This window comes from Myxine glutinosa, chromosome 1, assembly GCF_964187855.1.
Source record: "Myxine glutinosa chromosome 1, kmMyxGlut1.1, whole genome shotgun sequence".
Taxonomy (NCBI): domain Eukaryota; kingdom Metazoa; phylum Chordata; class Myxini; order Myxiniformes; family Myxinidae; genus Myxine; species Myxine glutinosa.
Window position 1 is genome coordinate 264,840,651 of NC_136261.1, and position 26,486 is coordinate 264,867,136.

Genomic DNA, 26,486 nt, shown 5'->3' on the forward strand with positions numbered 1-26,486 from the left:
ACAACAACAACAACAACAACAACAACATATTGCGCAATTGTGGAAACAACCAACTATGTGAATAGGTTTGTGTAACATCAATGCAAAAACAGCATCTCCAACAAAGCATCTACTTTGCACATCAGAACATACCACTTGGACAATAAGCTGAAGAGGTGAATGCTGCAAGCACATCTGAAGATGGATCTGCCACGAGGACACCCACGTCCAATTGTACACTCCACTCCACTGTAAAAGCAAATCATGCAGCACAAATGGTGCAAGCATCCTTAGCATACAAAATTATCATCAACATCAAAGTGATGATAATGAGACTGATCATAAAAACTTCTCTTTTGACCACAAATAAATGTTGTGAAATGAATTATCCACATAACTGGGAAAACAAAGAAAAATAATATTACTTCGATCGAAATAGTCTGGTCAGTGAAAATAAATGTACAGAAAAATATAAGAAACACTAATAGTAGGACTCACAGCGGCAGCTTAGCAGGTTCCACACATGAAGGAAACCAGCAGAACTCCCTCCCAGCAAGTAATTAGAGGAGCCATTCCGACCGAAACAAATGTGTCTGAAAAAAAAAACATAACATCTCACATGGCCTTGGTTACTTCAAACGACTCCAAATTATTTAAAGCGACATATATCTATGTAATGGTCATTTGACCAAAAAAATAAAATAAACCAAATTTCAATGTCATTGTACACTCTCTGCCATAAAACTAGAGTTCATAAACACCTTACGCAATTATGGAAGTCCTGAGCAAAAGGACATGAGAAGACTTTTTTTTTTTCAATTCTTGCTCTATATTTCTTGCTCAAGCATGATCTATATTTCCTAGAAGCTGCAATTTTGCCTGAATCTCGATATTTCCCAATGCTGAGAACCCAAAGAGAAAATTTGATTTGCTGAAAAAAAAAAACAAAAAAAAAAAAACACACACACACACACACACACACACACACACACACACACACACACACACACACACACACACACACACACACACACACACACACACACACACACACACACACACACACACACACACACACACACACACACACACACACACACACACTATTCGTACGTGACATCGCCTGGGGGTTGACACAGAGACGTTCTCATTTCCCAGTTCTTAGGGTCCCAGAGAGTCACGATGGATCCAAAAGCAATGGCAAAGAGAGACCCATCCTCCGCAAAACAGCAATCCAATGGTGGCAGATTGTGGTATGATCCCACAAAGTCGCAGACCCAAGTAGATGCTGCCCCTAGACACATATGGTAACAGCAACTGAAATAACATACAGAAGAACTGAAATCTTGAGAAAATAAAGTTGTAAAAATCAAACTCACCATCATCCTGTGCATCTGCAGACATGATCCATATCTTAAAACAGCCATCTTTGGAGATTGTGCCAAGCATGTTGGAGAAGTTACCAGATGTGTGCGGTTGGAAGCACAAGCGGAGGACATCATCTTCATGAGGTGCCAAAATGGAAGTGTTCAACACAAAGCTGAAAATACAGAGGAAGTACCACTATTGACATAATCTTTTGATCTTTCATCAAAAAGTATTGGGGAAGACTCACAAAATACACTACATGACCAAAAGTATGTGGGCACCCGAATATCACACATGTCATTCGAAAATCATGGGCATTAGTATGGAGTTGCCCCCCCCCCCCCCCCTTTGCTGCTATAACAGCCTCCACTCTTCTGGGAAGGCTTTGCACTAGATGTTGGAACATTGCTGCGGGGATTTGCTTCCATTCAGCCACAAGAGCATTAGTGAGGTCGGGCACTGATGTTGGCGATTAGGCCTGGCTCACTATCAGCGTTCCAATTCATCCCAAAAGTGTTTGATGGGGTTGACGTCAGGGTTCGGTGCAGGCCAGTCAAGTTCTTCCACACTGATCTCGACAAACCATTTCTGTATGGACCTCGCTTTGTGCACGGGGGCATTGTCATGCTGAAACAGGAAAGGGCCTTCCCCAATCTGTTGCCACAAAGTTGGAAGCACACAATCGTCTAGAATGTCATTGTATGCTGTCGCGTTAAGATTTCCCTTCACTGGAACTAAGGGCCCAAACCATGAAAAACAGCCCCAGACCATTATTCCTCCTCCACCGAACTTCACAGTTGGTACTATGCATTCGGGCAGGCAGCGTTCTCCTGGCATCCGCCAAACCCAGATTCGTCTGTCGGACTTCCAAATGGTGAAGCGTGATTCATCACTCCAGAGAACGCGTTTCCACTGCTCCAGAGTCCAATGGTGGCAAGCTTTACACCACTCCAGCCGACGCCTGACATTGCGCATGGTGATCTTAGGCTTGTGTGCGGCTGTTCGGCCATGGAAACCCATTTCATGAAGCTCCCGACGAACCGTTTTTGTGCTGACGTTGCTTTCAGAGGCAGTTTTGAACTCAGTAGCGAGTGCTGCAACCGAGGACAAATGGATTTTACGCGCTACTCGCTTCAGCACTGGGCGGTCCTGTTCTATGAGCTTGTGTGGCCTACCACTTTGCGGCTGAGCTGTTGTTGCTCCGAGACGTTTCCACTTCACAATAACAGCACTTACAGTTGACTGGGGCAGCTCTAGCAGGGCAGAAATTTGATGAACTGACTTGTTGGAAAGGTGTCATCCTATGACGGTGGCACGTTGAAAGTCACTGAGCTCTTCAGTACGGCCCATTCTACTGCCAATGTTTGTCTATGGAGATTGCATGGCTGTGTGCTTGATTATATATACCTGTCAGAAATGGGTGTGGCTGAAATAGCGAAATCCACTAATTAGAAGGGGTGTCCGCATACTTTTGGTCATGTAGTGAATCATCTGTAATGAGCAAACATACAGTGCATTCAGAAAATATTCAGACCCCTTCACTTTTTTCACATTTTGTTAGGTTGCAGCCTTATGCTGAAATCGTTTAAAATCATTTTTTCCCTCATCAATCTACACTCAATACCCCATAATGGCAGAGAAAACAGGATTTTAGAAAGTTTTGCAAATTTATTGAAAATAAAAAACTGAAATATCACATTGACATTAGTATTCAGACCCTGAACTCTGTACTTAGTTGAAGCACATTTGGCAGCGATTACAGCCTCGAGTCTTCTTGGGTATGACGCGACAAGCTTTGGACACCTGGATTTGGGGATTTTCTGCCAATCTTCACTGCAGATCCTGTCAAGCTCTGTCAGCTTGGATGGGGACCGTTGGTGGACAGCCATTTTCAGATATCTCCAGAGATGTTTGATTGGGTTCAAGTCAGGGCTCTGGCTGGGCCACTCAAGAACCTTCACAGAGTTGTCCATAAGCCACTCCTGCATTGTCTTGGCTGTGTGCTTAGGGTCATTGACCTGTTGGAAGGTAAACCTTCGGCCCAGTCTGAGGTGCTGAGCGCTCCGTTTCAGGTTTTCATTAAGGATATCTCTGTACTTTGCTCCGTTCATTGTTCCCTCAACGCTGACCAGTCCCCCAGTCCCTGCTGCTGAAAAACACCCCCATAGCATGATGCTGCCACCACCTATCTGGAGAAGGTCTCACAGCTGACAATGCATATCAGAGCAAAAACCAAGCCATGAGGTCGAAGGAACTGCCTGCAGACCTCAGAGGCAGGATTGTGTTGAGGCACAGATCTGGGGAAGCCTACAAAAAAAATTCTGCTGCATTGAAGGTTCCCAAGAGCAGTGGCCTCCATAATTCTTAAATGGAAGAAGTTTGGAACAACCAGGACTCTTCCTGGAGCTGGTCGCCCAGCCAAACTGAGCAATCGGGGGAAACGGCCTTGGTAAGAGAGGTGACCAAGAACCCGATGGTCACTGGCTGAGCTCCAGAGATCCTGTGTGGAGATGGGAGAAACGTCCAGAAGGACAACCATCACTGCAACACTCCACCAATCTGGGCTTTATGGCAGAGTGGCCAGACGGAAGCCTCAACTCAGTGACAGACACATGTCTCTCCTTAAAGACCGACTGGACAACCCTCCCATCCACTTTCTGAATAATCCTCTCCAAGAAGTTCTGTCACTAAAGCTTTTGGGTCTCACTATCTGCCATGATCTTTCCTGGGAAAACCACATTTCAAATCTGGCCTCCAAAGCCAGTCGCCGACTGGGCATCCTCCGTCGTGCGAAGTCCTTCCTTGGCACACCTGAGCTCCTCACCACATACAAGGCTTTCATCCGCAGCTCAATGGAATACTGCTCTCCCCTCTGGGCTGGTGCTCCTGCCTCACACCTAGCTCGTCTTCACACTGTTGAAACCAAAGCATTCAGAATCATTGGAATCTCCCGCGATGAAGTTAACTCCAAGGGCCTCTCACTCACTCACCGCAGGCAGGTTGGTGGTCTTTCCATCTTCTACCGACTCCTCTCTGGCCTTGCCCCCCCAGCTCTCTCTGGGCTCTGTCCCGCAAATATTCCTACAGGTCGCACAAGATCTGCCTGCAACCCTCTTATGGTTAAACTGCCAAAATCAAGACTCTCTGCTCACCTTCACTCCTTCATTCCTATTTTCTCCCACCTCTGGAACAAACTCCCTCACTCTCTTCAATCCCACTCCACCCTCCAGGTCTTTAAAACAGCTGTTCACCACCATCTCTTATCTTCCCCCATCCAAAACCTTGATCTTTTCTACCCCCACTAATTTCAACCCAATTCCACGTTTTTGAAATACCAACTTCTGTCCTGGAAGTCCTTGGTGTCCTTGTGTTTTATACTTCTCCCACGCCTCCTCCCCCCATGCCCTCTCCCTCCCACACATCTCCCTGCTCTCAAATGTTGTGTTTGTGTGCTTCCCCTTCTCTCCCCATCTTGTCTTCCGCTCCCTCTTTTTATATATTTTGTTTGTCTGGTTGATTTGTTTGTGAAGTAAATGTTAGCTCTTTCACGAGCCTCGATTCAGTATTTAAAAAAAAAAAAAAAGCCCGCTTGGAGTTTGAAAAAAAGCACCTAAAGGACTCTCAGACTGTGAGAAACAAGATTCTGTGGTCTGATGAAACTAAGATTGAACTGTTTGGCCTTAATTCTAAGCGTCATGTCTGGAGGAAACCAGGCACCGCTCATCACCTGCCCAATACCATCGCAACGGTGAAGCATGGTGGTGGCAGCATCATGCTGTGGGGGTGTTTTTCAGCAGCAGGGACGGGGACTGGTCAGCGTTGAGGGAACAATGAACGGAGCAAAGTACAGAGATATCCTTAATGAAAACCTGAAACAGAGCGCTCAGGACCTCAGACTGGGCCGAAGGTTCACCTTCCAACAGGACAATGACCCTGAGCACACAGCCAAGACAACGCAGGAGTGGCTTTGGGACAACTATGTGAAGGTCCTTAAGTGGCCCAGCCAGAGCCCTGACTTGAACCCAATCAAACATCTCTGGAGAGACCTGAAAATGGCTGTCCACCAACGGTCCCCATCCAACCTGACAGAGCTTGAGAGGATCTGCAGCGAAGATTGGCAGAAAATCCCCAAATGCAGGTGTGCAAAGCTTGTTGCATCATACCCAAGAAGACTCGAGGCTGTAATCGCTGCCAAAGGTGCTTCAACTAAGTACTGAGTTAAAGGTCTGAATACTTATGTCAATGTGATATTTCAGTTTTTTCTTTTTAATAAATGTGCAAAACTTTCTAAAACCCTGTTTTCTCTTTGTCATTATGGGGTATTGAGTGTAGATTGATGAGGGAAAAAATGAATTTAAACGATTTCAGCATAAGGCTGCAACATAACAAAATGTGAAAAAAGTGAAGGGGTCTGAATACTTTCTAAATGCACTGTGGATACCACTTCCAGGTTCTCTGCTTAAAGGTAATCAAGACAAAGCCAAAATGAGTGTTAAGTAAACAAATATCTCATCGACATAGTTTCTCAATTTTCAATAGTGGGGAAGTGAGTACAAAGGAGAGACTGGCATTTGATAGGGCACCTTTGCTGCTTGTCCTGAAAACTCCAGAACTTCAACCGCAGCTCAGGCAACGTATGGCTGCAGGTTCGTTGTTCCACTGTTGCCAGCCAGGAGCCACAGCAGGAGAAATCAGCCTTGGTTACCTCAATCTGGCTGTTATTGCTGGGGAATATGTGCTCTTGCTGTACCACATCCAACTGGAGATCAATTTGGGTGACACAAGAATGATGAGTCCAAAACGAGACAGGATAATACTCCAATACTCCATAGCCACCTAGTTAGCTGAACATAAGCTTTGTTTACTTTTACATATCCAACAAACCCAATTAGAATATACTACAATGGTACTGTCAACAATAAAGAGGGATTTCAATTTCAAACGCCAAATCTGACTACCCTGACAGATATTAAGGTGCATCAGCACATAAAAGAGTAGAGACATGGCAAAATAGATGGAATTGAGGTAGAATGTCATGGTGACCTAATTAGCAACATTGGTCAAATATCAGATCTGGTGATAGAGGTCATTGTAACAGTTTGCAAAAGGCTTCTAGGATGCCCAAGCTGATAGGACACGCATATGCTAAAAGGTAAAGGACAAAAAGGTCAAATGTCAGGGCAGGTCATGAAAAGGTGTGCATGATCTAGTTTGCCAAGATGTTTCTTCTGTGACATCTAAGATACATGAGCATGGGAAAAGGTAATGAAAGGGGCAAAAATAGGTTACAAAAATCAAGAAAGCAGGTCAATACTGATGTAATTGATGAAAATAGATCGACGGTCAGATCAGGGATAAATTGCTTGCAAAAGGCAACCCAAAATGCATCATTAGCTATGCGAACATAAATCTTTTGCAAAATTAATAAAATGGGTCAGTGACCTAATTTGAAATATGCTTATTCAGGGAACTCATGATCCACTTGCTAAATTGTACTTTGATTGAACACAAGGTTTTTCCCTGAAACGCATTAACAAGAAAAAGTCTATGAAAAAAAAAGGACCATTAAAAGTCATTTAAGATGAAAAATGCATAACCAAGTGCACAACTTCAGACTAGTATCCATTGTTCTTAATGCAAATTTGGCATTTGTAGCCTAAGCCATTTAGGTGCTATTGGGCTAACAAAAATTGGCTATAATAATCTATCTATAATTCCAGTAATCTCTGTATGTGTGTTTGTTTGTTTGTTTGTTTGTCTGTGACCGCTGTTTCTCGACAACCACGGGTCCGATATACTTTAAACTTGCCAGGTATATTGCTGGGGACCCGAGGATGTGCCTTTTCAAGGTTTCATATTAATCGGACAATTACTTACCGAGCTATGTCCAAAAAACGATTCAACCAATCAGAGAGCAGCGAGCTATCGCGTGTGCCGAACGTGGCGAACACACTCTGCCTCGGACGGCACATTTGAGAGCGTATTCATTTATTTCACGTTGGCAAACTATGTTGCCGCTATGTTGGCGTTAAACTATGTTTTAAAACTAATTAAAACCATTTCATGTAAATAGAGGGGGGGGGGGGGGATTGTCACTGTACTCGCAAGCCGTTCGCCGTTCGCTTTGGCGTTGCGAATGGACCAAAACATTTCATGAACCAAACCATTTCATGTAAAGCGTTCGCCGTTCGCTTTGGCGTTGCGAATGGACCAAAACATTTCATGAACCAAACCATTTCATGTAAATAGAGGGGGGGGATATAATTTTAGATATATATATAGTACGGGCATGCCCTAGTAATAACAATAGCAATAATAATAGAAACTAGAACTGCCACTTTCCAACTGCTGGCAATGATGACCGGTTTTCTCCGCCTTCCCACAACCCCGCTTTTGATACAACCCCGCTTTCATTGGACATGCTTTGATACAACCCCCCTTGGATACAACCCCGACACACACACACACACACACACACACACACACACACACACACACACACACACACACACACACACACACACACACACACACACACACACACACACACACACACACACACACACACACACACACACACACCTTTATAACAACCCCGGTTTCACTTCTTTTTTTTCCATCAATTTATCCCTCGATGATGCTCAAGGAATTTCATCCTGATCGGATGAAGTTTTGTACTTGTCGAATTATGACGTCATAATGGAGGCACATATGACATCATCATTCACCAGGTTTATTCTCCATGGATAGTTCTTTACAATGAGATATGTCTCAATCTTTTCTACGCAGTGCTTTTTGAGATATAGAGATGCAAAGTTTTTCGGTTTTTCCAAGATGGTGCCCATACCACGTTACCTATGACATCATAAGTATCATTAAAAAAAATTATACAGGTGGAGTTGCACCTATGGTGAAATATTCCTGTCAATCGGACCAACGGTTGCAGAGAAAATCATATTTATTCTGTGCGGGCAAACAAACAGACAAAGAAAGAGACAAACAAACAAACAGACTTAAAATGCAATATGGTGAGTGTAATAATAATTAAAAACTGAGAGAGGTGATGCTGGTGCCCAAGCCCAAGCGGCAGTTCCAGTGATTATGCTATCAATTCCAGTTGACCCTAAATGACATGACCGTCATTATAATCAATATGGTATACATTTCGCATGGTTAGTCGATCACATATTTAAAGTTTTGCATTGATTGGTTACATGGTTTCAGTAAATATTTTAAAGGGTTTTCCCTTTGATCCAATATGGCTGTGAGACCACATGACCGGGAACTTCATTTGTGATCAAGCTTTTTCTCCCTTTGGTAGTTGATCACATATTTAAAGTTTTGCATTGATTGATTAAGCAGTTTCAGATAGATTTTAAAGGTTTTAAAGTTTTTTTTTAAAGGTTAAAAGTTTTCAGATTTTAAAGGTTTTTGTTTTGATCCAATATGGCTGCCAGACCACATGACAGATGACGTTATTGTTAATCAATCTTTATTTTCCCTGTGGGTCGTGAATCACATTTTAACTTTCGCATCGATCAGTAAGCGGTTTCAGAGAAGAGGTTTAAAAAATTTTTTCATGTAGTGAATAATAATAATAATAAGAAGAAGAAGAAGAAGAAGAAGTAGAGGAAGGAGAGGAAGAAGAAGAAGAAGAATCAGAGGAAGAAGAATAAAAAGACATAAAATGTCATATCCCCTGTGGTTTTAGTAATTTTGCTGTACAGTTAAAGGCTGTCAGTCAGCCATCTTTGTTTGGATTACAAAACAAAATCTTCTGCATATGTATACTCATGTATTGTCTTTGTGCCAAGTTTGAACAAAATCAGTCCATGCATGTCAAAAAATGGTTGGGGACACATTTAAGTAACAAAATGGCTGCCAGTCGGCCATCTTGGATCTGATCTCAAAAAATAATTAAGTGCATAAGCAACCCATCATTCATTATCTGTGTGCCAAGTTCGAACACAAGATCAGTAAATGCATGTCCGAGAAATGGTTGAGGACGTGGTCAATATTGGGTTTTTCCCAACTAAAATGGCTGCCAGTCTACCAATCAGCCATCTTTGATCAGATCACAAAATAAAGTGAAGTGCACTTGTATGCCATCATGTACTGTGCTGGTGCCAAGTTTGAACAAAATCGGACCATGCATGTTCAAGAAATGGTTGGGGACACGTTTAAGTAACAAAATGGCTGCCAGTCGGCCATCTTGGATCTGATCTCAAAATATAATTAAGTGCATAGGCAACTCTTCATTTATTATCTGTGTGCCAAGTTTGAATAAGATCGGTAAATGCCTGTCCGAGAAATGGTTGAGGACGTGTTAAATATCGGATTTTTTTTTTTTACAACTAAAATGGCTGCTGGTAGGCAATCTTTGATCGCATCGCGAAACAAAATGATGTGCATATGTATACCATAATGTATTGTCTTTTTTCCAAGTATGAACAAAATCAGTCCATAAATCTCCGAGATATGGTTGCAGATGCACACACAGATGGACGGACGAGACCCAATCCATAAGCCCCCGTTCACATGATCCAAATCCATAAGTCCAACGGGCGCTAATGATAATATGAACAGAATTAATAGGATACCAGCCAGGATTGCTTGTTCCTCTAATAATAATAACTGGAAGAATAACAATACATCATCCATTTGAAAATGGAAAGCCATAATAATACAGACAATATCTCAACTTACATCATATAGCAGTTGGTCAGTGTGCAGGCAGTAAAATTGCAGACAACCAGGCTTTCCATTAAGAACCAATGCTCTGGTGCGGGGATCTAAAAGAACACCTGTGCTTGTCCCCCCTAAAAAAATGGAGAGAAACATCAGCCCCCTGTTACAAAAGCGTTGAAGAAGACCACTCTTTTTCACATTTTCAGATGCATTGGGCCAGCGATGGAAGCAGTTTCCCAAGCTATTGGGCACAATCCTGGAAGGGTCACCACACCAACACAGGATACTTGAATGGATCATTCTTCACAGTAAGCTGGTACTCATTTTGCCGACCTCGGAAGGATGGCAGGCCGAGTCAACCCACCAGGTGTTAATTCAACGGGATGATAGGGCTCAAACTCAAGACCTTGAGATCTCAAGCCAGCAACCTTAACTGTTAAGCCAATACCAGGCTTCAAGGGCGATGTGGGTGGTGGAAGAGGGCGAGGGGGAGTGGAGGGTGGGGGAGGCAAGAAAATAAGGAATACCGGAATATAGCAGAAAGAAATACATTGGATTTGTTGCCAAAAATACTGATCTTAGTAGACCCTGAGATTAGGTGATTATAAGAGAAAGACAAAAACGATTAACCTCAAATACAATAATCTTACGAGAATTCACCAAAAGTCTGTCCGTCCGTTCGAAGGTACCGCAAAAACGGCTCAACCGATCGCAACGATATTTTGGGTGGGTATTCCTGGGACCCCTGGGAGTAAAATAGGCTATATTGTTTTTCCATTTTTTCCAAGTTTTCCGATTTTCCAGTTTTTCCAAACACGATGGAATAATATTGTTACGGTCCGCGGATTAGGATGTTATTTTTTACCGTGCGGAGGTATAACCGCGGCCGAACAGTTGTTCCCTGACTAAACCCGATTTACCCAAACGTTGGCCGTATCGCGCCACCGCTATTCAATCGGGAAAAGACTAAGACGACACGGATGTGAAGAAAAGGAAGACGAAGGCAAAGAAAGGTTTGAAATACGATTACTATTTATTACTATTTACAGGCTCAAAGTAACCAAGGAGAAGGAAAGATAATAAAATAATATACAGAAGCTTTTAGAGACACAGGGAAAATACTAGCTTATCTAACAGGCTTACTTACTACCCAGGACAGAACAAACGAAGACACAGACTCACGCGGGGAATTGCAGAGTGGATTGACCGGATTGGAAGGAGGTGTGTGGCTGGAGGGGGAGGACGGCACGGAGCTGGCTGGAGCTTGATCCCGCACGGGACGTCGGGCTGGACCTCGACGGCCGCTGATGCCACCGAGCCTGTCGTGTGTGCGGGATCACGGGTCGGAGCTGCTTGGTGGAGCCGACGCGCTGGTGGGGGGTCTGGCGTGACGGGTTCTCTCCTCTCTCTTTCTTGGTCCAACCACTCTTTCTCCACCGACAACTCAACGCAACCACTGACCACCCCGGACGACCAACTCAGCTCTTGTCATGGACCTCTCTACGCGCTCTGTTCTGAGCCTTTCAGCTCCTCTCTTGGACTCATCTGCTTGTCTCATCTCTCTTGTCTCCTTTGGGGGCATCCCGCCGCGGGTTATATAGGCCCCGCCCCTCAACCTTTTTGAACCTCCCCCAAACGTTCTCTCTCCGCCCTCTCAAGCCAAACCCCTTGTTCATGGTTGGTCGAGTGGGGCTGGCTCACTCCTCCCTTCTCTGACGAGGTGGGGACCCGCCTTTCTTCCCCAACCCTGCCTCGTGGCCAATGGTGGTTGAAGAAAACCGCCCAAAATGCAGTTGGCCATTGAAATGAAATGAAAGGGGATCTACTCTTATTTCACTTGGTGCAATGGAGTATTTAAATTAATGGGAGACACAGCCTTACCCTAAGACACATAATAAGATATAAGCTACTGAACAAGGGTTTTATCGGGTCCTGCAATGTGGTGTTTATGGAATAACTACCGAGACGCCCTTTGACCTTTACACTACGGAGGTATTTACAAGGATCATGACATTTACAAAGGGTGATCTATACAACAATTTACACTACAACAACAACAACAAAAAAACCATTCTCATATCCACAACAATATTTACTGATATGAACAGTGATGTGGCTTTTGTTGAAATTCTACAAATAATGTTTATTCTACGTACCAGGAGAGTAGATAGACTCCTAACGAACTCTTCCTTTATAAACGTGCGGCTCCGAAGTAACATGGCAGCGTGTCCAAAGCGACTGAGAAACAGGTGTAGCGGCCGCTTCCGTGTTAGATTCGGCGCGCCCTCTTCACACATAAACGTGCGACTGAGAAAGACGTGTAGCGGCCGCTTCCGTTTTGCAAAATTCAATCTTTTTTCAAAATGGGCGCCATGTACTGTTTAGATTTTGATGATTTGCGTGTTATATGATTCAACGGATGTTTATATGAATCGTTTAAAATAAAAAAAGCCTTTAATTTCTGGTATTTTTCCTTTTCATTTGGGCTTCCCAATTGAAGCCCCGCCCATAGGGCAGGTACCGTTGCTAGCAATCATAATTCAGAAATTACATGACAGTTGAAAATAAAAACATAAATGGTGTGCAACATTACAGAAACAAAAACTAGAAAGCATCTCAAAATGCAAATCTTGTCCACATCTGCTTTGCACTCAAACTAAACTTGAGAACAACAGTTACAAAAAGAGAGAAAAAAAAATAAATAGGACCACTGGTCCTGAAGCGCACCTGGATCAGGAGCAATAGTCACTCAAAACCCCCACAATCCCCTCAGACCCTGATATTTTAATACAGTGAACAAACTTTGGTACATCATGGGCGATGAAGGTTGTGATCAAGTTTCATTGAAATCCTTTGTGTAGTTTCGGAGAGGAGGGAAAATAACTATTTTTTAGGGGTCTGAAACACTCCCGTAGTTCCCCTTACTGAGCGCAGACTTTGATGCAGTCAATACCTGTCATTAGGCATCAGATATGAAGCGTTTTGTCAAACACCCCCAAACCCCTCATAATCCCCCTTGACGAGTATGATTTTGATGCAGTCAATACACTGTCATTAGGCATCATGTATGAATATTGTGGCCATGTTTCATCAAAATCGTATGTATAGTTTCGGAGAAGAGAGGAAATACCCATTTGGGGGGGGGGTCAAAGTCCCCCTCCCCCATAATCCCCTTTAATGAGTGCAAATTTTGATGCAGTCAATACACCTTCATTAGATATCAGATATGCAGTTAGTGGCCAAGTTTCATCAAAATAGTGTGTGTAGTTTTGGAGAATAGAGCAAATATCTATTTTGGTGGGTTAAACCCTCCCCTCCCCCATAAACCCCCACTATGAGCGCAGATTTTGTTGTGGTCAATACACCTTCGTTAGGCATCAGATATGCAGCTTATGACCAGGTTTCATCAAAATAGTGTGTGTAGTTTTGGAGAAGAGAGCAAATACCTATTTTGGGGGAGGGGCGGGTGGGAAAGTGGGGGCGGGGTCAAGGTCAAAGGAATTGCAGTGTTACAATTATATTTAGTATATTATTATTATTAACGTTATTATTATTATTATTATTATTATTATTACAAAGATGATGTTACTGTATTAATAAACCGAGGCAAATTCATTATTCCCGCGATAATTAGTATACAGCTTCTCATTGAGTCATCCATGAACCATACACTGCTTCAATCCAGTAACTTTGCAGTCACGACAAAGAAATTGCAGTGTTACGATTATATTCACTATATTATTATTGTTAACGTTATTATTATTATTATTATGAAAACGATACTACTGTATTAAGAAACCTGGGCTAATTTGTCCGAAGCAGCACGAAGGTGAAGCATGAAGGCATGAAGCCTAAGGCCTATACGTACCGTGTTGTTGGAAGACCTGTAACGCCTATGCTTTCGATATTTGATGGTCATTTTAATAATCGGATTGCTTGTGTTTCACACCGAATGAAAAAGCTGGCTAACAAGAGAAAATAATTTTCTGTCCAAATTATTCACGGAACCTTACTAGAGCACACAATATGTACTTTCATCAACTTTTGTGAAAGACAAAATAAATAAAAAACTACAGTTCAATCACAAATGTTCAGATGGCAGAGGAGTCATTAAAATACACCGCAATGCAAAAAAAAAAGAAGAAAAATGAATCCGGTTTATATTATATATAATAAGGTGAATGAATGGACCCACCATGAACAAGACCTTGGATTATGTGAGCGACATCCAAGCAACTGTGGATTAGTACGATTTCTGCAAAGCAAATGTAGTAGAGTCAGTTCTGTATAACTATTATGACACATCCATGTCCACATCAATAAAATCACTGTGTTGGAATATCCAGACAGAGATATGGCAGTGTGAAAGACCGAGTGTAAAAAAAAAAAAGAAGAAGAAGAAGGTAAACAAACAAAACGTTGAATAAACTGAAACCTTAAAATAATGCATAGACTGCAAAATTTTGAATGCCAAAGGAGCACAAGTACCTCTGCATTTGCTTACATCTTAGCACTCTCGCCACACAACCGCTCTTCTTCCACACCTCTCCTGAAGGGGTAAATCAAGGCTTGGAAAATGAACACCAATTCCTTGTGTGTCTGTTGGGCAGTGTCTGAGATGATCGTGATCATGTCAAAATAGATGATTGGGTAATGTTTGCGAAGGTGAGTTATGGTCTAAAAAAAAGTTTTGTGTAAAAGGGGAACATGTTATACGAGTAGCATTGTGGTTCGCTTTTGACCTGTATGGAATGATTGCAGAGGTGCGAGAATTTTCTCGTTACGTCTGGACTTAGAAGAACTAAGAAAACACTTGTTGACTGTACAGAAGTGGTAGAAGGAAGAACATTTGCAGAGGTTCTCTCTGGGATGTGGGGGTATAAATGGGAAGGGGAGTGAATGGAAGGGAGGCCCTGAGTTGTGGTTTGTGCTGTGGTATGTTGAATAAACTCCAGGTTGGAAGACTCCCACCTGCAATTGTGTAGAAATCGATCAAAGAACTACCAACACCCCTCACTAGCATTGCGAGTAGGGAGGGTGACTGCGACACCCTGCCAGGACTAAAAACAACACCTGACAAACGGCAAATGAGCTCCCAAAGGGAGCTAAGGGCTGTCCAGTTAGGAGATGGTGTCTCCTAAAAAAACACCAATCCGGTTTGGACTGGTTTGAGTCATACCGAAGACTATAAAAATAGTACATGCTGCTTCCTTGCTTGACGTTCAGCATTTAAAAAGATAGAGAACGGACAATCCAAAATAGAGTTGACATCCAAGGGGAGGAGGAAATTTCTCCTGAGGAAATGCCCCACTAAATGCGGTGAGAAAGGTGGCCCCATTGTTACGGCGTTGCTGGGACCCAGAGTATCCCGGGAAGTGATGGCAGTGACAGCACTTCACCCAAGCTCAGTGGCTGTGTTAAGTGTTTGTCTCGTCAACGTGTCCGTGTGTGTGTGTGTGTGTGTGCCAGCTCCATTACGAGCTTTAGAAAATGTATGAAAAAAATAATAAAAATAAACCATTCCATTCTCGTGACAGTAACGGTGACATATTTCCTCCCAGTTTTGAGCCACTCTGGTTGAAATATAAAATACTGAGCCTTTGTTCTCAAATAAAATAAAGTTGGTTGTGCTTCGGTAGTTTTAACAATTTGACAATCTCTGCATCATTTTAACATCATGTGTCCCAACTGTACTCAGTTATTCTTGGAAATGCATTAAAAAGCAAAAAAAAACAAAAAACATCTTTAAACAATAACATACAGGCCACAATCCTGAGTACAGCTTACTATTGTCGGTGTGGCTCGTGGCCAGCAAACTTCCACATGGAGATGGAACCACATGCTGGATTGGAGCTCCAAGGCGAGGAAGGAAATGGCGCTCCGACTCAGAACCATAGCACCACTGTACTAGAACAGCCTCCATCCCCACGGTAAAAAGACTCTGACCTGCCACAGACAACCAGACACTGACGTTCTGCACAAAAATAAAATACGATAGACATTTACATCGAGAGAATTTACATTCCCACCCTTCACCCCTCCCCCCACTGCCAGATGGGTAAAAAGAAACAAGCAGAGACAATACCAGCTTTACACAACATAAACCAGACAGACACTTCGCAAATACTACATCGAATGATACCAAAGCATCCACATTCAAATCAACTATTCACAGTTATATCACCATTTATCAGGAAAAAAAGAATATTGAACTGTCCTTGATGTCATGGTGCTTTGTAGTGATCAAGGTGCTCGTCTGCGACGATAAATTAATTCTTCTTGGAGATTTCAAGTTTGGGTTCAAATAGAAAAATCACAGCAGTTTCAAGACAGGGTAAACCATTTCTGATTCTGAGTGGCTACACAACGTAACATCATTGTGTGAACAAATGGCAGGAAGTTGATTCTCTTCCATGTTTTTTTTTTTATCTTAAGATAAATGTTTTATTGGCTAATGGCCTAGTTGCTGGGTGCTAACATGTGGAGAAGGTTGGTGGTTCAGGGAATAAATCTTATGGATTACCTTCTATTAAAAGCAGATAAAATACAGTACAGTATTTGCAAATTTAAAGGAAGAGAACCAGCTTTAAAAAGTCGTTCAACCAACATCACATCGCATCATATGGCATGGCATGATTATTCAAATATGAGTCTCAATTAACACACAGGCTGAAGTATTCTGAGAAGATACTAATTGTTGGGATATGTATATAAAATAGCACTAGCATTGTAATATGTTTAATGTAAAGTAATGCTTTAAATTTGAATGGCCCTCCAAAACAGAGCGATTGAATTTTTTTTAGAAAACCACATGACCATTGTAAACTGCCCTGATTTGCAATGTGGCCCATGCCAGATCTCTCCGTCTCAACCACACTCAGACCCTCTGCCCCCTTTCTTTCCAATCAGCCATTTCAAGGATACTATGGTAACACGTGTTTAAAGTAACAAGATCACACAGTATGTTATGCAGTGAGCATTTCCGCCAGAACAAATAAAACATGGAAAATGTTGTTGATTTTTTTTGAAACAAAAGAACAAAACAAATAAAACAAAAACATACCTCCTACAGAAAATGCTAAGTCTTGGACTTTATCTGAATGCCAATGGAACATAGACACGATGTAATCCTTTTTCTGAACATTTCTCCTGAAAAAAAAAACAACCAAAAGGTTTTCATGTAAACAAAAGCAAAAGGAAAACTTAATCTACATATAAAAGTAGCGGCAGTTTTCTGTCTGTCCGTCACGCTACGTCATTACGTCTGTGCCATCATCACGGCGTAGTAAGGCCGACTCCACTCACCACCATTTTGACTTTCATGAAGTTCAGGCTGAACACATCGTCAAACCTGTCATATTCATGATCGCCATGCCCTACCTTTACCTTTTCTGTTCAGTGTGAAACAAACCAAGCAATTGTTAAAATGACCATAAAATATGGAAAGCATAGGCGTCACAGGCCTTGCAACGACACAGTACGTATAGGCCTTAGGCTCCATGCCTTAGGCCTCACATTCAGGCCGCTTTGGCCAAATTAGCCCAGGTTTCTTAATACAGTAGTATTGTTTTCATAATAATAATAATAATAATAATAATAATTGTGGTGAAATATGATGTAATGTCTCGAGCTTGAAGAGGAGGTTTGGTCGGAGGGCCGACCTTGAGGGAGTTTATATAAGTCCGGACTGTTTGGCGCTCGATCTCGTGGCATTCTGTTACCTTAGTGCCAAGAGACCAACGGGATTAACAGGTACGCAATTGCTTGCTTGCGGGTGGCTTGGAGGAGATGTTTGTTTTGATCGCTTCCTTTGTAGTGCTGATGATTGTGCTTTATTTTGTGTTGTAGGATGAGTGGAGATATAGTTCAATAAAACCTCATTACTTGAAAGAGGTCTGAGTATTGATTTACAACAATAACTAGAACGCCACTCAGTAGAGCGCATACTCCCGCCGTGGGTAAAGTTGGAATAGTACGATTTCACAAAAGTTTGAGGGAGTAGTTCAGTGACAACACAAGACAAGACAACACAAGACAGACACTGCACAGATATATATTTCGAATATATAGAAGATAATGTTTAAAAAAAACAAGGCAATTTCACTTACATTTTCGGATTCAGCGTTCAATTCCATATAGGTGAGTGTATTTTGAGGCATGTGTGACTTCAAATAAAATTGTAAGCCAGGAAAAACTTTCGTTTCATTCCTTAGGGATACATCATGTAAAACTGGCCCAAACGTCAAAACAAAACTCGCTCATTTTAAGTCGTACAAGCTAATGCGACCACTCATTCTTCTGGGAAGAATCCCGTGCACATGCTGGTCACACTTATAAGTCACCTAAGTCTTTATAAGTTCATTAAATACTGACACCGCGGTTGACATTCGCTGAGGTAAATGTTGATATCTCTTCTGAGGTTTAAAAAAAAAAAAAAAAAGTTTTAAAGCATTATACGTATCAAACGATGCATTTTATGAAACGGGGAAACCTAATACACACTTTGGTGGTTTTAAAATGACAGAATATGTCTTTATTAGAAAAAAAAAAAGAAGAACCTTGAAGACGACGCTGCTAACAAAATAAACCGCTCTAACGCATAACCACGAGTTTAAACTACATTTACAACAAATATGAAAACTATTTTCATATCACAATGTTAAATAAAGAATATATAGAAGATAATGTTTTTTAAAAATGAGCCCTGTCTTCCAATGGTAAACAATCCTTCAAAAAATTCCTGGATCCGGAATAATATCCTGAGCTTCACCAAAAACTAATCAATTCTTCCTTATCCCAAGGGCAATCATCCCACCAACTTTCATCCAAATCCGTTCAGAACTTTTCCAGATATCTTGTTCACAAACACACGAACACACACACGCGGACGGACACACACACACACACGGACACGATCGAATGCATTACTCCCTGGCGGGAGTAATAACAATAATGTAACATTAATAATAATATAGTAAATATAATCGTAACATGGCAATTCCTTTGTCGTGACTGCACATTTACTGGATTGAAGCGGTGTATGGTTCATGACTCAATGAGAAGCAGTGTACGGTAATGATAACCACAGGAGTAAGGAATTCGCCTCGATTTCTTGATACAGTAATATCGTTTTTGTAAAGATAACTACGTAACTTTAATAATAATACTGACAATAACAATAACATCGTAAATATAATCGTAACACTGCAATCCCTTTGTAATGACTGCAAAGTTACTGGAGGTTAACATATATCATATTAGGAAGAGTAACTGTCCCAAGTGATAGAGAAAGCTAGCAAAAGTATCCCCCTCCTCTCTCCCTCCTCTTCTCCCCTCCATTCCCTCTCCTCCATTCCCTCTCCTCCATTCCCTCTCCTCCATTCCCTCTCCTCCATTCCCTCTCCTCCATTCCCTCTCCTCCATTCCCTCTCCTCCATTCCCTCTCCTCCCCTACCGCCCCTACCGCCCCCACTCCCCTACCGCCACTCCCCTACCCCCCCCCCCCCACTCCCCTACTGCCCCCACTCCCCTCTCTCCACCACTCCCCTCTCTCCACCACTCCCCTCTCTCCACCACTCCCCTCTACCTCCTCTGTCTCCTCCACTCCCCTATCCCTCCCCGCTACTCCACTCCCCTTTGCACCACTCCCCTCTCCTCTCCTCTCCATATGTCTGTGCTCTATCCTTTTTAAACGGCTTTAATTGCTCTTCAAGTTTCTTTTTTTGCTTTCAGTATTCAGTTGTCACTTGTATTTGATATCTGATGTACCATACTTGTAAGAGCGTCTGTGCCGCCAATGCAGCTTCCTGAGCATGAATTATACTGGGTGGTTTGCCATTGTCTTCCCAGCAGTAGTTCAGGCAGGAATTTGTACATTGTGCCTGCGATAGCTCACCCACTCTTAGTGAAGGAAAACGTGGGGATCTTTAACGTTCATCAACCAATGTCGGAAGAAGGGATGCCCAGTTTAACGCCCATCTGTGGGACGGCACACATCGATGATTCACCCAGCCTCTGAAACACCAGGATGACAGCTTACAGCTGGGTCGGGATTCAAGCCTAAGAGCTGGTCTAAGATTCAGCTTGGAGGAGAGTGTGGGTACCTCAGAGGTCATCCTGTCTGCCGAAGTCGTCCCTTAACACACTGTTAAACAAACCGCGATTGCATGTTGTATGTAGGCCTATAAGTTAAAAGTGTATAATAAAAGTCGAATCTGAATCCAAAAGGATCGCAACCGATGTTCCTGCACGATGTAAATTAAAATCAGACATGAAATAATTACCTTTAAAAGTGAAAAAAATGAATTTTGGAGCCATTTTACCTCACGTCTTGTGGAGCCTATTATTCATTTATTTAATTAATTTTAAAATATCGCATTTTCCTAATTTTGTTCGGATTTCACACTAGATTTTGACATAATTATTTAGGCTACGAGTCCCGATTGTGAAATATGGAATTCGATTTTGAATATCAGCTTTTAATATGCATATACGATACATTATTAAATCTTGCCAGGAGCCAATCACATTGCACCAAGCATCACACCAGCTAATCAGCATAACCGCGAACGGACTTACGGCCAACCATCTCTGTTTTATATATATACTAGCAGAAGTACTCGGCATTGCCGGGCGGGGGAGGAGGAGGGGAGGGGGAAGAGGAGGGGAGGGGAACGGGGGGGAGGGGGGGAGGGGAACGGGGGGGAGGGGGGAGGGGGAGGCGGAAGGGGGGGAGGGGGGAGGGGAAGAGGGGAAGGGGGGAGGGAAGGGTGTGGGGGTGCCCGGGGGAAGAAGGGGCCCCTTCCCTCCCCCCTCCCCCCCATTCACCTCCCCTCCTCATCTCCCTCCCCTCCTCCTCCCCCTTAACACCAGGGGGGTTGACTCAGCCTGTCATCCTACCGAGGTCGGCAAATTGAGTACCAGTTCACTGGTAATTCCATGTGTGCCGCAAGAGGCGCCTAACAGGGTTGGCGGCACGAACCCGGAAGTCGGAACTCATTGTCGTCAAATAAATGTAGCATGTATGTTTCACTCTCCGTCACATGCCGTTGGTCCCATGTCAATCGGATGAAGTTGAAAAATTAACATTACGAAGTTTCTCTGGGACGTACTGATTCCGAATAATGAAGTTGAAAAATTAACGTTCCGAAATACGCTAATTACGCTAACAGAAGCGCTGGCGCTGCGAAGCGCTAGAGGGAGCGCTGCGCTCCCTCCCTTCGATTACCTCCTTCTTCTGCTAGCGCTTCTGCACTAATACGCTAATTTTAAAACCCGAAGTTTTTTAAAATTTAAGGTGTGCTGTAGTTGCTCTGAGACGTACTGATTCCGAATATGCCTTTGAGTTTTCTCTGCGATGAGTAGTTCTCGAGTTATAAGAGGACAAACAAACATACTTTACTGCTTTATATATATAGATATATATATATATATATATATCACAATCACCATGCTCTATCTTTACGTTTTTCATTCAGTGTGAAACACAAACAAAGCGATTGTTAAAATCATATTTAAAGCATAATCAGATTTTTTGGAAATCAGCCAACATCACCGCTTTGCACAAAAAAGGTGCAAAAACAGATCCCAGCAACTACAGACCAGTCAGCCTTCTCCCAATTATCAGCAAAGTCATGGAATCCATCATTGCTTCGGATATGAAATCTTTCCTCTTCTCAAATGGCTTGATCTCTGATCATCAATTTGGTTTCAGACATGGTCACTCTACTCTGGACATGCTGCTTCTGCTTTCTCAACAATGGATGGAGGTCCTCAATGCCAAAAAGGAAATTAGAGCTGTCTCCCTTGACATATCACGTGCCTTCGATACGGTCTGGCACCCCGCTCTGCTCACCAAACTCTCACCCTTTGGTATCCATGGAAATCTCCATGCATGGCTGGCGGACTTCCTCTCTAGTCTTAGTCAACGTGTGGCCCTGAATGGGTTTCTCTCATCTCCTCTTCTTGTTCAGGCTGGAGTTCCCCAAGGCAGTGTTCTGGGCACTGTGCTTTTTCTGGTCTTCATCAATGATCTCTCTGACTCTCTTGAAAATCCTCTCTATCTCTTTGCTGATGACTCTACTCTCTGTCGCTCCATTCCTCATCCCTCAGATCGGCAGTCTGCAGCCTCCTCACTCTGCAGATCTGGACAAAATCACAGACTGGGCAAACAAGTGGAACATGTCTTTCAATCCTGACAAATCTCACACTCTTACGATGTCCCTCCGAAAAGACCGACTGGACAACCCTCCCATCTACTTTCTGAATAATCCTCTCCAAGAAGTTCTGTCACTCAAGCTTTTGGGTCTCACTATCTGCCACGATCTTTCCTGAGAAAACCACATTTCAAATCGGGCCTCCAAAGCCAGTCGCCAACTGGGCATCCTCCGTCGTGCGAAGTCCTTCCTTGGCACACCTGAGCTCCTCACCACATACAAGGCTTTCATCCGCAGCTCAATGGAATACTGCTCTCCCCTCTGGGCTGGTGATCCTGCCTCACACCTAGCTCGTCTTCACGCTGTTGAAACCAAAGCGTTCAGAATCATTGGAATCTCCCGCGATGAAGCTAACTCCAACGGCCTTTCACTCACTCACCGCAGGCAGGTTGGTGGTCTTTCCGTCTTCTACCGACTCCTCTCCGGCCTTACTCCCCCAGCTCTCTCTGGGCTCTGTCCCCCAAATATTCCTACAGGTCGCAGAAGATCTGCCTGCAACCCTCTTATGGTTAAACTGCCAAAATCAAGACTCTCTGCTCACCTTCACTCCTTCATTCCTCTTTTCTCCCGCCTCTGGAACAAACTCCCTCACTCTCTTCAATCCCACTCCTCCCTCCAGGTCTTTAAAACAGCTTCTCACCACCATCTCTTATCTTCCCCCATCCAAAACCTTGATCTTTTCTACCCCTGCTAATTTCACCCCAAATCCACTTTTTTGAAATACCAACTTCTGTCCTGGAAGTCCTTGGTGTCCTTGTGTTTTATACTTCTCCCACCCCCCCCCCCTCCCCTTCCCACGCCTCCTCCCCCCCAAACCCTCTCCCTCCCACACATCTCCCGATGTCCCTGCTCTCAAATGTTGTGTTTGTGTGCTTCCCCTTCTCTCCCCATCTTGTCTACCGCTCCCTCTTTTTATATATTTTGTTTGTCTGTTTGATTTGTTTGTGAAATAAATGTTAGCTCTTTCACGAGCCTCGATTCAGTATACAAAAAAAAAAAAAAAAAAAAAAAATCTTTCTTGGTCACGGCCCTTCCAACGACACAGGACGTATTGGCCAATAATATTGTACTAACGTTCATTATTAAAGCGGTGTATTATTTCAGAAAACAATTCTGGTAACTAATTTGTTAATTAGTAACACTGCATAATCCCTTTGTCCTGTCCTGTTTCCCACCAGTGTTTTACACACTGACAGCTGTACGTTGCCAAAAACCCACTTTGCGGAGACCCACAGAGACCCACTCTATCTGCACATCTTTGCCCACCAGTCAATCCCAGATAAGGAGAGTGACTGAACATGCTGCAGGCCGACTAACCCACATGCAACATTGTTTATAGCGAGATAATATAAACTCAGGGGCAGATCCAGAGTGACATTTGGAGGGTTAATAGTTCCCAAGAAAATTGTGCTTGAAAAAAAATTCTTTTAAATGGACTAAAATAAATAAATAAATAATTTAAGAAATATAAAATGAACCTTTTATCGTTCATTAATATATAGATTACAACAAACATAGGCTTATATGTAAAAATTGAATTACCAGGGGCACCCATCCCCCTCTCCCTCCCCTTCGATCCACTAGTGAAATAAAACGTTTTTATTTTTACTGATTAATCACTGTTGTTCACATCACAAAGCATAAATTATGCCAATGGAAACGATAGGCGATGCCCCTAGAACGCTAATTAGCAAAGTTTGGTTTAGGGAGATGTATGAAACAACATGTTTGTTTCCCGATTGTGGCTTTCAGTTTCAATCACCATCATTGACACTTTAATTTTGCAATTTATCATTTAGTTTCACTTAAACGTCTGATTTTTGGGAACATAAAACAATTTCATAACATTATTTTTTTGGCAATAAGTGTGCGGGTGACTAGTTAGCAGTAAACATAAACTTCCAGGAGCATGTGAGGCAGCGCTCTGTTGCCTATACACTACCCAAACAACGAGTTCTGTGGGTCCCTGCTAGCCCCAGTCAAATGGTAAGAGGTGCAAACTTCACCTTCACAGACAACTCTAGTGCATTTCGCTAAAATATGTTGTCACATATTTTATTGACGTATTTCAGCGCAGAGGCGAGTGAGTGATGTGTCAAACATGAGTTTTGTAGAATGTTTAAATTATTAAAATGCAGAGGATGCGTGATGACCATTGAAGCAAACATTCAGTAAATAAAGAAGGAATTGATAAATAAATAGATAGAGCTACGAATCAATACTTGCAATAACAAAGCAAGTCTGTAATAATGGAGACTCAAAGGTTTAAACATGAGATAGGAGGGAGGGGATCAACATGCATTATTTTTGCATTTCCTACATATAAATGGTCACACATTGACAAAACTCCTTCAGCAAACACAAGACTAGTCCTCATGCAGCATCACGCAATGGAAGACATCCGTCTAATTTACCAGCAATTGGAGGATTATGGTGAGGCACCTACCAGAGTCTGATCTTGCCATCCATGTGACCAGTGGCAATGCAGTCATCCATGGGATGGCAGCAAATGCATGTAAACTTGTTGTTCCTTCCCTTCTTACTTATATCCTTCAGATGCCTCCTAAAAGGAATTTGCAAGAGCAAAATTAGAAAGGGAGAGATCTGGTTATGGAGAAAATGGGAGAATGGAAAAGGAAGCGCAAACACATCCCTGATTACTGTTTGGGATCAATTCAATGTTATGAACTCTTCCTATACAATGCTTCCTCAAAAGTTATTCTTTCGAGGTTTTCCACAATAGTCCATGGGCCAGAAGAGATGTCGGTACCACCAAGGAGAGAGGGGTGGCAAAACTTATATGGTGATAAATTACTTGTACTACTCCTAGATGCAAAAAATTAGTAGCTGATCTACATTACCAAAGGTTTAGGTACTTCACTGGTGTACTTAACACTTAAAAGTGTACTTAAACTTTTGACTTGCAGTGTACGTGTGTATTCTTAGTCACAAGGAGAAGCTGATACTGTGGAACATTTGTTGGCAGGAAAGGCAGGCGAGTGACTTTTTTGTGGCACCACTGTAATAAATTCCTATCATGATAAGATCTCGATAAGATAGATAAGTGATGTAATGATGTTAGGGGGAGAAGCCCCGTTTCTAATTTGCTTGTTGTGGATGTATGTAAACTTGCTTTTAGATCCCACCCTTCCATTACTTTAGTAATTGCATTTTAATAAATAGAATGGCACTCAGTAGAGAGCATACCTCCTCCAGGTGAAGAGTTTACGTTTTGTATCCCAGAGTAAACCAGAAAATCACAATACAGAATTACATTTAATCAAAATCATCCGTCCACAACTTTTTGAGATATCCTGCTATGTATTGTTTTTGGCCCGATCTCCCAATGGTGAAGAATCACTTTTAAAAATTCTACTAGCCGGATCCAAATCCGGATCTTCACCAAAATCTAATAATTTCATCTGTGTCACATACGCTACCTCTCTGCCAAATTTCGTCCGAATCCGTCCATAACTTTTTGAGATATCCTGCTATGTATAGTTTTTGGCCCAATCTCCCAATGGTGAAGAATCACTTTTAAAAATTCTACTAGCCGGATCCGAATCCGCATCTTCACCAAAATCTAATCATTTCATCGGTGTCACATACGCTACCTCTCTGCCAAATTTCCTCCGAATCCGTCCACAACATTTTGAGATATCTTGTTCACAAACAAATAAACAGACAGCCATACAGGGGTGAAAACATAACCTCCATCCACTTTTGGTGGCGGAGGTAATCAGGCTTCTCAAATCGGAATTATCATATTTAAAGACATTCACGTTTTGCAGGTGTTTGAATTAAAATAGACATTAGTGAGACAAGCAACACATTGCCATCAAAACGGCTGCCCATGGATTGCCTCATCCATTGCTGTGACCAGGAAGCAGACTCAAAGCTGGTGTCCTCTCAAAGTTTAAAATGCAGCATGCACTTTGCTGGATGCAGCCTGAATAAGAAAATATGCTCCAATTATGGACCTGGCGAACGCCTTACCTGATGGAGAAATCCCACCGGTTTACTATCATCGAAAATGTCGCAATGTCTTCACCTTGATGAGACTTCTTAATGCTATCAGCACGAAACAGGAAAGATGGATGAGTCTGAAAATAATACCAGTTCTAGGAAATCATCCAGGCAAGGATCAAGCAGGACCTCTAGAGTTTATGAGGCGGAATGCATCTTTTGTCAGAAAGCCAACAAGTTTCTTCGCAGACAGAGAACAAGAAAATCCCT

General features: G+C 42.5%; 1 protein-coding gene across 4 annotated transcripts in view; it reads right to left on the bottom strand.

Moving 5' to 3' along the window:
- Window positions 1-26,486, bottom strand: part of WDR75 (WD repeat domain 75) — a 150,650-nt gene that overhangs the window by 50,907 nt on the left and 73,257 nt on the right. For all 4 annotated transcript variants that reach the window (XM_078786600.1, XM_078786596.1, XM_068131202.2 and 1 more), the window contains exons 7-16: window positions 24,697-24,813; window positions 17,099-17,184; window positions 15,823-15,981; window positions 14,231-14,290; window positions 10,054-10,166; window positions 5,931-6,106; window positions 1,359-1,519; window positions 1,093-1,273; window positions 478-572; window positions 133-228 (exon numbers count right to left, since the gene is read on the bottom strand). In XM_078786600.1, coding sequence (XP_078642726.1) covers window positions 133-228; window positions 478-572; window positions 1,093-1,273; window positions 1,359-1,519; window positions 5,931-6,106; window positions 10,054-10,166; window positions 14,231-14,290; window positions 15,823-15,981; window positions 17,099-17,184; window positions 24,697-24,813 — 1,244 coding nt within the window. The remainder of the gene's footprint in view (window positions 1-132; window positions 229-477; window positions 573-1,092; window positions 1,274-1,358; window positions 1,520-5,930; window positions 6,107-10,053; window positions 10,167-14,230; window positions 14,291-15,822; window positions 15,982-17,098; window positions 17,185-24,696; window positions 24,814-26,486) is intronic.